This window comes from Mustela putorius, unplaced genomic scaffold (genome assembly GCF_011764305.1).
Source record: "Mustela putorius furo isolate JIRA1106 unplaced genomic scaffold, ASM1176430v1.1 tig00000831_pilon_pilon_pilon, whole genome shotgun sequence".
NCBI lineage: Eukaryota > Metazoa > Chordata > Mammalia > Carnivora > Mustelidae > Mustela > Mustela putorius.
In genome coordinates, this window is record NW_025421490.1 from 4831496 (window position 1) to 4848182 (window position 16687).

General features: G+C 40.7%; 1 protein-coding gene and 1 pseudogene across 4 annotated transcripts in view; one reads left to right on the forward strand and one right to left on the reverse strand.

The window, feature by feature from the left end:
* The window catches only part of CDKAL1 (CDK5 regulatory subunit associated protein 1 like 1), a 647814-nt gene that overhangs the window by 196568 nt on the left and 434559 nt on the right, over positions 1-16687 (forward strand). For all 4 annotated transcript variants that reach the window (XM_013060790.2, XM_045085085.1, XM_004761260.3 and 1 more), the window contains one exon: positions 1020-1068. In XM_013060790.2, the coding sequence (XP_012916244.1) occupies positions 1020-1068 (49 nt within the window). The remainder of the gene's footprint in view (positions 1-1019; positions 1069-16687) is intronic.
* On the reverse strand, positions 5184-15414 carry LOC106006653 (annotated as a pseudogene).

The window sequence follows — 16687 nt, forward strand, 5'->3', positions numbered from 1 at the left end:
ACACATAAATGTTCTGCATTGGAAGATGTCTGGTACCTACTTATTAAGGGATTATGAATGATACTATCTGAGGAGTAGAAATAGAGGATGTACGATAATACAGGTTACGCGATTTCCTTTTTATGTTTCTAATTTGTTTGAATTTTTCAATCAACATGTATTTCTTCTATAATAAAGCAATGATTTGAAGATTTTAAGGCATGAGTAGTATCTACTTAGGACTCATTTTGTTTCGACTTTCTCTCTTTCCTTAGCTTCTTGCACTACAACCTTTGTTTTTTTCATTTTCCTTCTACACCCTAGCCATTCTAACTCAGTCTCCTTAGTGGGCTTCTCCTGTCTTAATCTGGTTTATCCCTCAAGAGTCCCCTTTGGTTCCCTGAGAAGCATTCCTAGATCACTCAGTCACAATTTATTACCTTTCCTCTGGCACCCTGGGGAGCTCTCCATTAGTCACTGGTGTCTAGGATAGGAGTTGTTACTATTTGGCTCTGTCTCCCATTGACATGAGCACAGTGACCAGCGCACCGTAAATATCCATTAAAAAGGGGCTTCCGGGTTAGAATAATAAAGCCTAGAATTTGGGGTAGGTTTCCTTAATACCAGCATGTCCTTTTGTGTGGGTTGTCATTTCATGCCATTTTTCTTAAAGAATGAAAAGAAGAGAATGTGTGTGTGAAGAGACATGTTTTAATTAAATGTCAGTTTGTATCTCAGGATGTGTTGGGTTTATGTTGATAGGCTATGCTACCAGAACTCCAGGCAGTTTATTTAAATGTATTATGATTTCTTCCTTTATCATTGGAGGACAGGAGAGTAGTAATTTCATACTTCACTGTAACACAAAACATTAATACAGAATATTTTTTATAATATCTCCCAATGCATTAATTAAAGAAAACCTACATTCGTGTGCTTAGAAAATGTGATACACTGACTCAGGCAGAAAGAAGGGTAAATACAAATTAATGTTTCTCATCCATGTCAATTGCTTGTCTAACAATTTGTTTTCTTTTTAGGTTCAACAGATAGATCGAGTCGTAGAAGTTGTGGAGGAAACGATTAAAGGTAATTGTCCAAGTAGGATAAGCAGGTGTATATGGTGGTTGATCCCCTGTTCCTTATGTGCACTTTTGCTTTCTGGGTACAGTTAGCCATAGTCGACTGATGTGCAGGAGCAGATGGTCTTCCTTCTAACTTATCGTCAGAAGGTCAATAGTGGCCTGACCCTGTGTCAGAATGCCTACCTTGGTCACCTCGTTTCCCATCGTATCATCACAAGAAGCATGAAGAGAGGACAATAAGACATTTTGAGAGAGAGAGAGAGAGACCACATTCACATAACTTTTATTGCAGTCTACGGTTGTAATTTTTCTAGTTTATTATTAGTTATTGCTGTTAATCTCTTACTGGGCTTAATTTATAAATTAAACTTCATGGTATCTTTGTATTTATAGGGAAGAACACAATACGTATAGGATTTGGTACTATTTGTGCATAGTTTCAGGCATCCCCTGGGGGTCTTGGACCATATCCCCTGGCTGGTAAGAAGGGGGAATTACTGTATTGTGTGAGCCATATTATAAAAATATCAGTTAACATTTATTTACATGTAAAATGATTAACATTTTGTCCTTGACTGTTTCATGCATTCACCAGTCTAATACAGGAGGCATATATTTGATTGGCTTATAAGTGAGTCAGGTATGAGATAGATTTCATTTAAGTCTTAGGTCAGGAAGACATAATTTAATCAGTTTTAAAATAAGGAAATGGGGCGCCTGGGTGGCTCAGTGGGTTAAGGCCTTTGCCTTCGGCTCGGGTCATAATCCCGGGGTCTTGGGATTGAGCCCCACATCAGGCTCTCTGCTCAGCAGCAAGCCTGCTTCTCCATCTCTCTCTGCCTACTTGTGATCTCTGTCTGTCAAATAAATAAATAAATAATCTTAAAATAAGGAAATGAAGAATGCCCTGGGGAGTCAGTTGGTTAAATGTCTGACTCTTGATACTGGCTCAGGTCTTGATCTCATGGTTGTGAGTTTGAGCCCCGTATTGGGTTCCATGCTGGGTGTGGAGCTGACTTAAAATAAATAAATAGATAAACAAATAAATAAGGAAATGATTTTATTTATGTGGGTTTTGGGGATAACTTTATTGAGGTATAGTTGACATTGTGTGCGTTTTTTAATCACCTGATTAGTTGCCCATGTGCTTTCTAAAAGTACTTAAAATTTTTTTTTTTTTTTTAATTTTTAGGTAATCAGGGCACCTGGGGGGCTCAGTGGGTTAAAGCCTCTGCTTTCGGCTCGGGTCATGATCTCAGGGTCCTGGGATCGAGCCCCGCATCGGGCTCTCTGCTCAGCGGGGAGCCTGCTTCCCTTCCTCTCTCTCTCTTCCTGCCTCTCTGCTTACTTGTGATCTCTGTCAAGTAAATAAATAAAATCTTAAAAAAAAAATTTTTTTTTTAAGGTAATCTATAGACCCAGCATGGGACTCAAACTTACAACCTTGAGATCTAGAGTCACATGCTTTTCCGACTGAGGCAGCCAGGTGCTTCTACAAGTACTTTAAAAAGTAGTGTTCCATTTTGATATTCTCCTGCATATAATTTTTGTAGTTACACTGGAAAATAGAACTGATGCTTTGTTTCATTAGCCATGGTTCTTCAGACCAGATTCTTACTGAAGCCACTGAGAAGAAGTTATCCTCAGTGCTACGGTTTAATTTTTAAATACTCATAGTTCGTTTTCCTCTGTTAGATTAGTACAAATGAAAACCAGTAATGCAGTGTTGAAATATTACATGAATTGAGCTTCTCACTTAAAATTTTAATTGTTTTGTTATAAGTGGGAATTGTGTGTTTAAAAAAAAGAAAATGAACTCCCGTCACCACGCTGAGGTTTTAACCGCACACTTTCCCTGCTGGCTCTGTCTGTCGTCTTCCATGTGCTGTTGTTCATTTCCTTTGGCTCCTTGCTGTATTGGCTGGCCGTAGAATGTGGGAATTAGACAATACCTTAATCTTCTTTGAGATTTCAAAATAAAATGAAATACAGCGATTAAAAACATAAAGCAGCGATCATTTTTCTGAGTTTGTCGGACTATGTACGTGAGTCCCCACCTCGGAGTGTGTACAAGGGCTGGCATTTTTTGTGGGGTCCTGGTGCGGGAGGCGCGACGCGGGGCCTTCCATGGGGGTTATGTCGACTGATCTTCACAGCAGCACCGGGACGTGAAGCGGGTGTAAATATGTTCCTCACGTTTCTGATGACAAAGCTGAGACACAAGGGCACACAGCTGGTGGTGGCAGAGTCGGGCCTGGCATGCAGCTGGGCGGTGTGCTCCGGGCCTATGTGGGCGAGTTTGATGCCACGATTGTGCCACTGTACTGTGACCACTCTCATCTCTCCCATCCGAGCGCCACTGTGTTCGTGGTTGACGGAGTTCCTGGAAGCAGTGCTTCAGGGTACTTGAGGGGTTGCCTTGTTCATCTTCTGTCTTAAGGACCAGCTCCATGATGGCTACTCGGTGCGGATATATATACTCAGTTAATGGTGATAGAGTTAGCAGAGGAGAAAATCTAGGTGACCCGGGGTGTGGTGATGACTTTTTAGAGGCAACACTAAAGACTTGAGCTAGAAAAGATGTAACTGACAAGCTGGACTTACTACAACTAAAAACTTACCCTCTGCAAAAGACACTGTTGAGAGAGTGAGAAGATAAGCCACCGACTGGGAGAAGATATGTTTGCCAAAGGTGTATCTGGTGAAGGACTCTTATCCAAAGTATATAAAGAACTGTTAAAACTCAACAATAAGAAAATAAATAACCCTATTAAAAAATGGACCAAATACCTCATCAGACACCTCACCAAAGAAGAGACATAGATAGAAAATAAGCATATGAAAAGATGCTCCACTTCATAGGTCATTAAGGAAATGCAGTTAAAACATGATACCACCACACACTTATCTGGATGGCTAAAATCTGGATCACTAACAACCCCAAATGCTCGTCAGTAACAGGAGCTCTCATTCACTGCTGTAGTTCAAAATGGTACAGCCATTTTGGAAAACAGTTTGGCAGTTTCTTACAAGACTAGTACACTTTTACCATATGATCCAGCAACCATGCTCCCTGGCAGGTACTCAGAGGAGCTGAAAATTCGCGTCCTCACAAAAACCTACACACAGATGTTTATTCAGTAATTGCCAAAAGTTGGAAGCAACCAAGATGTCCTTCAGTAGGTGAATGGATAAACTGTGGTCCATACAGGCAATGGAATATTGTCCAGTGCTGAGAAGAAATGTGCTATGGGGTCATGAGAAGACATAAAGGAAACGGAAATGCACGTTACAAAGCGAAGGAAGCCAATCAGAAATGGCCACACACTGTGTGATTCCAGCTCTGTGACGTCTGCAAAAGGCAAAGCCAGTAAAAAGATCACTGTTGCCAGTGTTGGGGCAGGGGGAGCAAGATGAATAAGCAGAGTACAAAGCAATGTTTTTGGGTGCTGGCAGTATTCTATATGATATTGTAATGGTGGATACATGTTGTTGCGTGTTTTCCCAGACCCAGGGAATGTTCAGCGCTGTAAGTGGATTGTAATGCGGTCTCTCAGTGATTGTGACGTGTCAGTGTAGGTTCATTGATACAACGAACATTCCACTCTGATAGTCGATAGTAGGGACAGCTTGGGGGAACGGTATATGGGAACTCTGCACTTTTCTGCTCAATTTTGCCATGAACCTAAAACTGATCTAAAAAATAAAGTCTAATAAAAAACAGCAGATAGTAATATTGTGCTCTGAAGGCTGCCAGATGGCTCGGAGAGATATAATTTCTATAGGAAATCATAGAAGATAAAGGTAATGTATGTTTTTCTATACTGACTGGCTCCAAATGTGTAGGTTTTCTATACCAAGAAATTTTTTAAAATTTAAACATCAAAAGTAAGATCTTTTATCTGTCACCATTAAATGTCTGAGCTTTTTTTTTTCTTTTTTTTTTTTTTTTTAAAAAAAAGAGATCACCAGAGGCAGGCAGAGAGAGAGAGGGAAGTGGGCTCCCTGCTGAGCAGAGAGCCCGAAGCGGGGCTCGATCCCAGGACCCCGGGACCATGACCTGAGCCGAATGCAGCGGCTTTAACCCGCTGAGCCACCCAGGCGCCCCATGTCTGAGCTTTAACCAGATTCTTGGCCTAGTGGTTCACCTCCATCAGTTTGTTCAACTTTACACCAGTCTCATCCCCAGTAGCATTTCCAGATCTACTGCCTTGACCATGAAGCTTCATGAACATTCCTTTCCCACCTCAAAGCGGGGATTCTTCAGCATTTTTACTTTTCTAACAAAGACATCATGGAGTGGATAAGAAGATGGGCAGGCCTTTACTGTGTCTTTTCCGATGCTGCCGGGAATCAATTTATTGACCACTCCTTTCAAGTCATTTGTCTGCACATCTCAGGTCATGATTTCATCATCTTTTTCTCAATTTGGTGGACCTCTTGGTACTACATTTTTAAGTAAAATCAACACAAAATAGATGAAGCAAATAACCATCCGTAGTCTTGACATCAACCTGAGCTTCAATCACGGTCTGTCATTTTTTTGACCATGGAGCACATTTTGTCACTGGTAAGATCCATGCCATGCTAATTCGTCAGGCACTTTTTGCCCTGAGTGTCCTCAGCAATTAGCTTGAATTTTCTAAATGCAACTCTTTCATTGTGCAGATCAGCAAGGTTTACTTCAAAAACACAATCCTTGAGGCCAACAGATGCATTTGCTTCCTTGAGTTCTCGTGACTCATGTTTTTTCCCAGTATTTCTTACACTGTACGAAGCTAGCTGGTACTTTCACATCATACCAGTCTTTCTTTCTTTTTTTAAAAGATTTTATTTCTTTATTTGACAGAGACAGAGATCACAAAGTAGGCAGAGAGGCAGGCAGAGAGAGAGGAGGAAGCAGGCTCCCTCTTGAGCAGAGAGCCCAATGCGCAGCTCGATCCCAGGACCCTGGGATCATGACCTGAGCTGAAGGCAGAGACTTGAACCCACTGAGCCACCCAGGCGCCCCCATACCAGTCTTTCTTAGAAGATGGCTCAAGCATTTTCTTCTTGCCTCCCTTTTTGCTGCCTTTTGTAAGGTGTCTCTTCTTCCCAGCCACCAGGGTGCTGCTTGGGGAGCCAAAAGGCCTCTACCAATGTGCTCCTTGATGCTTCGGGTGCTGAATTTGCAGGTTGCTCTATGTTTCTCTGAGGGTCCTGCCCACAGTGGATGATTCTGTCTACTCTTACAGACCCTTTCTCCACCCTGACGTGTGTCCACGGAGGCTGACCCGTGTGTATTACGTCAGTAGAACCCTTGCTATTTTTGTGTCTAGGTGGGCTTTTCCCACTGGAGGTTGGAGGTATGACCCGAGTGTGAGACAGGAGTATTTGTTACCCTTTCCTACTCTCCCCTTCCCTCTTTCTGCTGGTTTTGGGCTTCCCTCAGCGGTGACCACAGGTCCTGTCAGGTGGCCCACTCTGGTCTTCTGTTCCTCGGGGTTCTTCTGTTCCCTTCCTTTGCTTTTGGAGGCCTGGGGGTGGAAACAGCACCCTGCTGTTGCTAGCCTCAGAGCGTTGCATTGTCTCTTGCTGGTGTTCCTAACCTTGCCAAACCTTAGTAAATAGTCCCTTTATTAAAATCTCTTCAATTATGCAGTGTGCCATCTGCTTTGCTGGGACCCTGATTGATAAATGCTCCGTGGAGAAGCGAGTCTTGGCCCAGAAGGGCCAGATGGAATACAGCCTGACAAGGGGATTTTGCCACAACTGGCTTGTTTCCGCATTGGATTCCTGTTGGGCTCTCTTCATATGTCTTCCTTGAAGGGGGTTTGGACGTACAGCTTCTGCCACAGCCTGTTTGCCTTGTTCTTACTGCTTATGTTATCCCAAGTCATGTTTTAAAGATGTATCAATAAGCTACATTGGTGCCCAAAGCATTTAACTATTGTGATTAACATAAAACTATATAAAGCATATTCATTTGTATCTGTCTCGGTTGGAACAAAATGGAAAGTTCCAAGTTATTCTGAAAGAATCCTCCCTATTTTAATAGTGGCCTGAAAATTCCATTCATTTTTAGCATTTGCTTTAGGAGAGAACAGATTATAGTGAATTTTGGACTTTCCTTTGTATCATCTTGATAATCCAACCAGGCATATAACTGATTTGGAGGGAAGAAGTATAGTTTAAAAGGATTTACATGTATTTCTTTCTTTTAAAGTATTCGTGTGTCTTAGTCTGGGTTTACAGGGTCACTAAAACTTTTTTTTCTTGTATGAAAGCTCTGAAGGGAGTGTAAGTTTGTATTTCTTCTGATATGTGTACCTTATGGCCTCCAGTTACTACAGGACAACTTAATGATTGCAGGTAAATATTGCCTGTTGATATTAGAAATATTTTTGTTATTAAGCCATATTTCTTCCCCAGTCAGCTTCTAATAAAAGAGGTCTCCATTGTTATTAATATGTTTGCTGGTATTTCATTCAGTCTAATGCCAAATGCCTCTAGTGTCGGTAATTCAAGACTTTCCCAATATGGCACAATCTGCAAGTTTAATTGATTTTCCGATTCCCTTAACTTCTCAGTAATTGATGCAATCTTGGATTAGACGGACCAAAATTCCCAGGGTACTACACCAAATCGCTCCTTCTTATTTAACACACTGTTATTCATCTTCACTCTGTCAGATTTTGTACTTTGCATTTGGTACGAATTCAGAGTTTGAACTTTTTGTGAATTAAGACTGGACGACAGAACTCCATCAAGCGTGGTTTTCCTAAGTGTTAATAACTGAGCAGCCTCCCAAGCATCCCGTGGAGATGTACGTGAGGATGCTTTCCAAACTTAATGAGTCAGAGAATGGAGCGTGGATATGCAACATGGTCCATCTGGGATGGTATTAGACTGCAAAAGCACGTCTGCTTTTTTAGGGTTTGTTTTTCAATAAAATAATTTATTTTCAAAAAAATAAATTTGCTTTGAATAAAGTAATTCAGTAAAATGATTTTCAAAGTACGATACCTTTGAAGGGACCCTTCTCTGCATCCTCTCAATATGTGTAGTTGCTGATACAGTTATTAGGGAGGCAGAATGTGCTGGAAGGTATTGCACATTGCTTTTACATATTGGGAATACTTCCCAGTCTTACTGGTGTAATTAAATAAGTGATAACTTCTCTCTTGTAATAACTAAAGAAGCCAGGAATTTATGGCTGTGGATTATTTAGTTTTTTTTTTTTTTTCAATGAGCCTATTTTAAGCGCCATGTTAATACATGATTATAGTTTCGCAAACATTGCATTTTGTCACCTTCTTAAATGTGTCAGTTTGTCTTTTCCTCTTCCTTTACCTCACTGTCCCCTCTCCTGGTTCCCCTAGATTAGCAGCAGGATTCTAGCTTTACTTTCTATAGGATTCTATAATCCTGACCCGTAATACACACGGGTCAGGATTCTATACTTCAGTATACAGTATTTCTAGAATGAATTTTTTTAATGCATTGTATCTTTCATTTTGCCTAATATTTTTCTTCCTTGAAAGCTTCTAAAGCTAAAATAAACACTGAAGTGTGCCCCCCCCCCAGGTGGGTCTTATGCTTTATGATTCAGAATTGTTTTGTATGTTTTTGGTTAGTCTTTACACTGCTTTAGTGTGCCTATCACTTAACATTTTCTTTTCTGTTCAAAGATGCATTTTTGTACAGGTTTGAAGCCACCTTTTATTATTAATGGAATTAATTTTTATGAAGTCTTGGGTCTTTCATTAACCTCTGCATCTTCATTCTGGGTGGGGCTACAAGGCACATGGTGTTGAATAGTTTGTTAGTTTGACGATCTTACTAGAGTTTTCACATAACATACTGTTACAGTGGTTCACTGGATTTAATTGTTCAACACAAGGAAAGGAAATTGCTTTCAGCTTGAACCCCTCCGGCTTCCCATGACCCAACCCTTCTATTAGTGGTCCCACTGATCTGTCTGGAAATGTGGCCTCATCCTTCCTTGTTTAAATATTAACAAGGAGTTGCCTACTGAGAATTGGATGTTCATGTTAACTCTTAGATTGTTTTTTTCTTTTAAACACAGATGGGCCCAGTGTCCCTCCTTTACTCTGACTTCCGTGGTACTCCCCCCTCCAACCACCCCCGACTCAGAGTAAAAGATAAACTTCTGTGTGGCCTCTAGGGGTCAGTATGAGCTGCTTCCCCTGCAGTGTCCCTCCTCTCTCCTCCTTTAACTCTGTCCCCTTTTCATTCTGTTCTGGATGCATTGATCTCTGTGATGTTTCTCTCCCCTCCAGTTTTATGGAGAAATAATTGACGTACATCACTGTGTAAGTTGAAGACCTATAGCAGCACGATGGTTAGATTTCTGTATATTGTGAAATGATTACCGAAGCAGGTTCAGCTAACCTGCACCTTCTCATATAGAAACAATCAAAAGGAAAGAAGGAAGAAAACTTTTCTTTTTGTGGGGGGATTAACTCTCCTAACAGCTTTCCTGGATGCCATACAGCGCTGTTAGCTCTAGTCATCAGGTTGTATATTCCATCCCTAGTACCCATTTATCTTCTAACTAGAAGTTTGTATCTTTTGTACCTTTCTCCAATTCCCTCTTTTCTCCTCCACTGACTCCTGTCTATGATAACAGCAAGTCTGATCTCTTTTACTAGGAGTTTGCTTTTTCTTTGCTCCTCTTCCTCGTCTCTGTCCCCTCATATAAGTGAGATCATACAGTATTTGTCTTTCTTAGTTCACTTAGCAGGATACCTTCAGGCCCCCCCCCCCCACATTATTGCAAATGGTAGGATTTCTTTCTTTTTTGTGGCTGAATAGTATTCCATTGTGAATCTATACCACATTTTTATCCATTCATCCACTGATGGACACTTAGGTAGTTTCTGTATCTTAACTCTTATAAATAATACTGCTTTAAATATGGGAGTGCAGATATCTCTGTGAGAATGTGTTTTTAATCACCTTTGGGTATATTTTTAGAAGTGGAATTGCTAGATCATATGGTAGTTCTAGTTTTAATTTTTTGAGATCCTCCATAATGTTTTCCATAGTGTCTGTATCAGTTTACAGTCTTACCAGCAATGCACAAGGGTTCCCTTTTCTCCACATGCCTACCATCATTTATCTCTTGTGTATTTTGATGGTCATTTTTTAACAGGCAAAAGGTGGTATCTCATTGTGGCTTTAATTTGCATTTCCCTAATGACCAGTGATGAAAGGTAGTGTGGACATTTTAGCAATATTTGTTCTTCCAAACCATGAGCATGGAATGTCTTAACATTTTTTTGTGTCATCTTGAATTTCTTTCATCAGTGTTTTATAGTTTTTAGAGTACAGACCTTTCACCTCTTTGACTAAGTTTATTTTTAGATATTTTATTGTTTTTGATGTGATTATAAATGGGATTGTTTTCTTTCTTTCTTTCTTTCTTTCTTTCTTTTAAAATGGTTTCAGGGTTGATTTTAGTTCTAGAGCCTGCAACAGTTGGTCAGCAATGCTAGCTCAGCTGGTATAATCTGAAGGCCACTTGCCTTTCCAGGTGTTCATGAACAGAATCCCTACAAACAAGGTTAGAGACCATTGAGATGTATCTCAGTGTGTGGTGAGAGGGAGAAGAGGTCTTCCTCTCTCCTCCTGCTCCCTTCCTCCCCACTTTTTCTAACAAGATTGTTTTATGGTCAGATGCACTCAAACCCATCACAACAGCAACCAGCCATCTTCAATACTGCTGCTTCCAGAGTAGGAAGCAAAGAGAAGAGTGGGATTGTTTTCTTAATTTCACTTTCTGATGCCTCATTATTAGTGTATGGAATGCAGCAAATTTCTGTACATTGATTTTGTATCCTGCGACTTTACTGAATTCATTTATCAGTTCTAGTAGTTTTTTGGTGGAGGTTTTATGGTTTTCTGTATCTAGTTATCATGTTATCTGCGAATAGTGAGAGTTTTACTTCTTCCTTAACCAGTTTTTGAATGCCTTTTTTTTCTTTATGCTGTCTAATTGCTGCGGCTAGGACTTCTAGTTCTATGTTGAATGAAGGTAGTAACATTGACCATTCTTGTCCTGTTCCTGACTTTAAGGGTAAAGCTGTCAGTTTCTCACCATTGTGTGTGATGTTAGCTGTTGGTTTGTTATATGTGGCCTTTATTAGGTTGAGATGTGTTCCCTCTAGACCTGCTTTTCAGAGGGTTTCTGTCATGAATGGATGCTGTCCTTTGTTGAAGGCTTTTTCTGCATCTTTTGCAATGATCATATGGTTTTTTATCCTTTCTCTTATTGATGTGATCTATCATGTTGATTATTTTGCGAATATTAAACCACTCTTGCATCTGGGAGTAAATCTCACTAAATAAATCATGGTATATGATTATTTACTGTATTGTTGGTTTTGGCTTGCTAATATTTTGCTGATGATTTTTGCATCCATATCCATGAGAGGTATTGGCCTGTAGTTCTCTTTTTTTATGGTGTCTTAATCCGATTTTGTTATTAGGGTGAAATTGGCCTCGGAATAAATTTAGAAGCTTTCCTTTCTCTTCTGTTTGTTTTGGAACAGTTTGAGGAGAATTAAAATAGCTATTTCTTCTTGAAATATTTGCTAGAATTTTCCTGTGAAACTGTCTGGTCCTGAACTTTTGCTTTTTGGGAGTTTTTTTGATTACTGGTTCAGTTTCATTGCTGGTGATTGATTGGTCTGTTTAAATTTTCTATTTTTTCCTGCTTCATTTTTGGTAGGTTGTATGTTTCTAGGAATTCAGCTATTTCTTCTATGTTGTCCAATTTGTTGACATATAGGTTTTCATAATAATTCTGTTACAGTTGTTTGTATTTCTTCTCTGTAGTAATTTTGTTTATTTGGGTCCTTTTTCATTTTTTTTTAATGAGTCTTTCTAGAGGTTTATCAATTTTATCTTTTCAAAGAAATAGCTTCTTGTTTCATTGATAGGTTCTATTTCTTTTTGTTTCTATATTATTTATTTCTGCTCTAATCTTTATTGTTTCCTTCCTTTTGATGGGTTTGAATTTTGTTTGTTGTTTTTCTAGCTCCTTGAGGTATAAGGTTAGGTCGTTTGAGATTATTCTTACTTCTTTAAGTAGGTCTGTGTTGCTATAAACTCTTAGAATGACTTTTGTTGTATCCCAAAGATTTTGGACCATTTTGTTTTCATTTAATTTTTGATTTCTTGATTTAACCTTTTCATTGTTTAATAACATGTTATTTAACCTCGATGTATTGTGTTCTTCCAGATTTTTTCTTAGAGTTGATTTCTAGTGTCATAGTGTTATGGTCAAAAAAGATGCATGGTATGAATTCCATCTTTTTGAATTTGTCGAGTCTTGGTGTTTGGCCTACTATGTGACCTATTCTGGAAAATTTTCCATGTGCACTTGCAAAGAATGTATAGTCTGCCATTTTATGTGGGAGTGTTCTGAATATATCTTCTATATCCATTTGGTCCATGTCTTTCAAAGCCACTGTCCTTGTTGATTTTTTGTTTGGATGATCTGTCCATCGAGGTAAGTAGTAAGTCTTCTGCTATTATTGTACTATTATCCATCAGTTCCTTTATGTTTGTTATTAACTGTTTTATATATTTGGGTGCTCCTGTGTTGGGTGCACAAATATTTACAATTGTTATATCCTCTTGTTGGATGGTCCCTTTATGATTATATAGTCTCCTCCTTTGTTTCTTCTTATAGACTGTTTTAAAGTCTGTTTTGTCCAATATAAGTATTGCTATCCTGCTTTCTTTTGGGATCCATTTGCATGATAAATGTTTCTCCATCCTCTCACTCTCAATCTGTAGGTGTTTTTCAGTCTGAAATGAGTCTCTTGTAGGCCACATCTAGGTGGGTCCTGGTTTTTTAAATCTACTCTGTCACCCTGTGCCTTTTGTTTGGAGCATTTAGTCCATTTACATACGTTATTGATAGATATTTATTGCCATTTTGGTACTTGTTTTGTGGTTGTTTCTGTAGATTTTTCTCGGATCCTTCGCTTCTATTTCATGATTTGTTGGCTTTCTTTAGTGATGTAGTTGGGTGCCTTTCCTTATATGTTTTGCATATCTATTAGTGGTTTTTGATTGGTAGTTACCATTGTTTTGTATATAACATCTTCTGCATACAGCAGTCTGTATTAAGTTGCTGGTCTCTTAAGTTTGAACCCATTCTCTACTCTTTCTCCTGACTACACACAAACACACAAACACTTTTTAGCTCTGTGGTATCATATTTTACATACTTTTATTTTATGAGTCCCTTGACTGATTTTTACAGAAATATTCATTTTTATACTGTTCTTGTGGTCTTTCTTTCTTTTTCTTTCACTTTTCATACTCTCACTTATGGCCTTCCTTTACACTCACAGTCCCGTTTATTATTTTCTGTAGAGATGGTTTAGTGGTCATGAACTCCTTCAGTTTTTGTTTGTCCGAGAAACAATTTATCTCTCCTTCTATCCTGAATGGTACCCTTGTTGGAAAGAGCATTTTTGGTTGTAGATTTTTCCCTTTTAACATTTTGAATTTATCATTCCACTCCCTAATCTATAAAATTTCTCCTAAAAAACTGCTCATAGGCTTCTATGGCTTCCCTTTTATGTAACTGTCTTCTGTTCTCTTGTTGCTTTAAAAAATTTTTTTTATTACTACTTTTTTACCATTTTAATCACTATGTGTCTTTGTGTGGACCTTCTTATGTGAATTTGGGGGGATATCTCTGTGCCTCCTAGATCTGGATATCTTTTTCCTTCCCCACATTGGGGAGGTTTTCAGCTATTATTTCTTCCAATAAATTTTCTGCCCCCGTATCTTTCTCTCTTCTTTCGAGGTCCAGATAATGTGGATGTTATTACATTTGATGGCGTCACTGTTTATACAAACTCAGTTTATACACTGTTTCTGCAAACTCAATTTGTATAATTTTCTGTCCTCTCCTTTGGTCCGTTTGGTCTCTTTTCGTTACTCTGTCTTCCAGGTCATTAATTCTGTGGCTTCATCCAGCCTGCTGTTTATTCCATGAAGTGTATTTTTGATTTCATTTATTGTGTTCGTGATCTCTGCTTGGTTCTTCTTTTTATTTTAGTGTTAAGGGTCTCACTAATGTCCTTCACTCTTTTCTTCAGTCCAGTGAGTATCTTTATGATGACTTCTTGAAGTTCTCAGTCACATTTGTCATTTATATCTGTTTCCCTTTTGTTTCTTGCCATGACTTCGTCCTGTTCTTTCATTTGGCAGATGTTTCTATCTCCTCACTTGGCCTTTCCGTGTCTGTTTCTGTGTGTTAGGAAAGTCAGCTACTTCTCTTGCTCTCAGTGATAATAGGCTTTAGAGAAGAGTAGAGGTCCCATAGTGCAGTGTCCCGTGTTCCCCAGGGCCTGGCTCTACATGGAGTGTCTTCTATGTGTGTTGCACGTGCCTGGCTGTTGAGTCCTCGGCCTCTTTTTCCTTCATCCCAGTGGTCTGCAGATGCTCTGTTTGCCTGTCGTGTGGTTGGTCTGCTTGTGAAACGTGAACCGCTCCTGCCACTCAACTGGTGCTGAGCAGAGGTCCTGTAAAACGCGCAGGTCAGGAGACATGCTGCTGGCAGGGCTCGCACCAGTCTTCTGGACGAGGGACCTGCAGTGCCGGGAAAGTGACTGGAAAGTGACTGGGAAGGATGGACCATTGAAGTGGGGTGCAGGTAGGGATGCTTTCTGCAAGCATGCTAAGTACGGAGTCTGGGTTCTGCACTGCTTCCTGCAGTGGCCCTTGTTTATGTGATGATGAGGCTGCATTGAAATGGTTGTGCCCGCTCCTTTGTTTCCAGAGGGGTCTCCCTGCCATGCTCTGAGGTGAGCACATCCTTCTTCCTCTCATGTGCTCCCCCCGGCCCCACCACCACTTTTCAAACTGCTCGCTCCACGCTCTGTCTGCTCAGGCTCTTTGTTGTCCTGTCTCTTTAAAGGTGGGGACTCTGTTTCCTAGAGTCCTCCAGACTCTACCAGAGCTGAGCCTACCGATTTGTAAAATTCCAGGCTTTAAGTCCCACTGGTTTTAAGAACTCATGCTATTCAGCACCTGTCATCTTGAAGGAAAAAATGTGACAGAGATGTGTCTCTGTCAGAGACAGAGAGTCTGTTTTCTGCCCTTCTTCAAGCCCTATCAGTTCCCTCCCTGTTGCGGATGGCCACATTCCCTTTTGTTCCCCGGCCACAGTCTTTGCCCTTCTTACCCTCCTACTTCTCAGCCTTTAGTTGCGGAGTTTGTTCTGCCGTCTTTGGATCCTTTCCTGAGTTATTCACATCGATGTGGGTGTTACCCAGTTGTGTTGGAGGGATGGGGTGAGCTTCAGGTCCTCCAGCGCCATCTTGTCAGCTGACCTGAAGTAATTGTTGATAGGTAAGCATGTACTGTTGCCATTCTGTGCATTGTTTTCTGGTTGCTTTGTAGACCTTTTTTTTTCCTTATTCTGCTCTCCTTTTTTGTGTGTTTTGATATGTTTTGGTATTAGTATGCTTTGGCTTGTATATCATGTTTTTTTGTGTGTGTAATTCAGTTTTTCCTTATGGTTACTGTGAAGCTTATGTAAAATATTTTAAACTTTTAACACTTCATCTTAACTGATGGTGACTTATCGTCCATGCTTTTAGGTTTCCTTTGATAGAGATGGTTCTTTACCAGTCAGCTCCGTTTGGGTTTCTGGGTGTGTTTGGTGATAATGTCTTTGGCAGTTGTGGGGCCTGCTAATATGATCTTTTGTGGTTGAGGCAACTCTGAGGCTGGGGATGGGGGCGTGTGCCCCTCCTGAGAACAATTAGATAGGACTTGGTTACCTCCCCACCTGAGGCATCTGTAGGAGGGGCTCTGTTGATGCCTCAAGTCTCTGGTAAGGCCTCCTCCATGGTCTGGACTTAGAACTGTATTCAGTAGTAGGTGGGGCTAAGAATTAGCTTGTCTGCTCTGGCGGAGAACGAAGAAGGGCCTAGGAGCTATATAGCTCATTGTTTGGGGGCCTGGATCAGGCCTGAGTGTGCACTGAATTTGCTGGTCAGGTAAACCCACCAGGTTTGCTCGGCAAGTGGGAAAAGGCATGGGCTGCATTGTACGTGTGAGTGTCACCTTCTGTAGGACTGTTGAATGGGCCCCCCGGCTTCCTGTGTGGCCCAGGTAGTGTCTGTGGTTAGACAGGCTGAAGCTGTATTCAGCCCTGAGCAGGGCTCTGAATTAGATTCCTGCCCAGGCACAGCAGGAGAAACAGCTCTAAAACCAGTAAAGCTCTTTGATTTTTGTCTTCATTCAAGCTGAGGTGTAACACATCCCCTGACTGAGCAGGGCGGTCTGCCTGCTCTTCTTCGCTGGCCACGTAGCTTCTAGGTCTTGTCAGCAGCCCTTCTGTTCTGATGGGACCGGAAGGCACTTCCTACTGTGGGGGGCTTTGAGTCAGGACGCTGCGTGGGCATGGCCCAGCCTGGCTCTAGGACCAGCAGAATTCCTTATCTGAGGATGAGAATCAGGCAGGTCTATACCCAGCCTAGTTCCCTTGCATCGTGTGCAGCCAGTTTGTTCTGCAGATGAGAGTACCTGCTTGTTGGAGTCACTACGTGGGCACTGCGTGTGCTGCCTGTTGCAGGCCCTTCCTC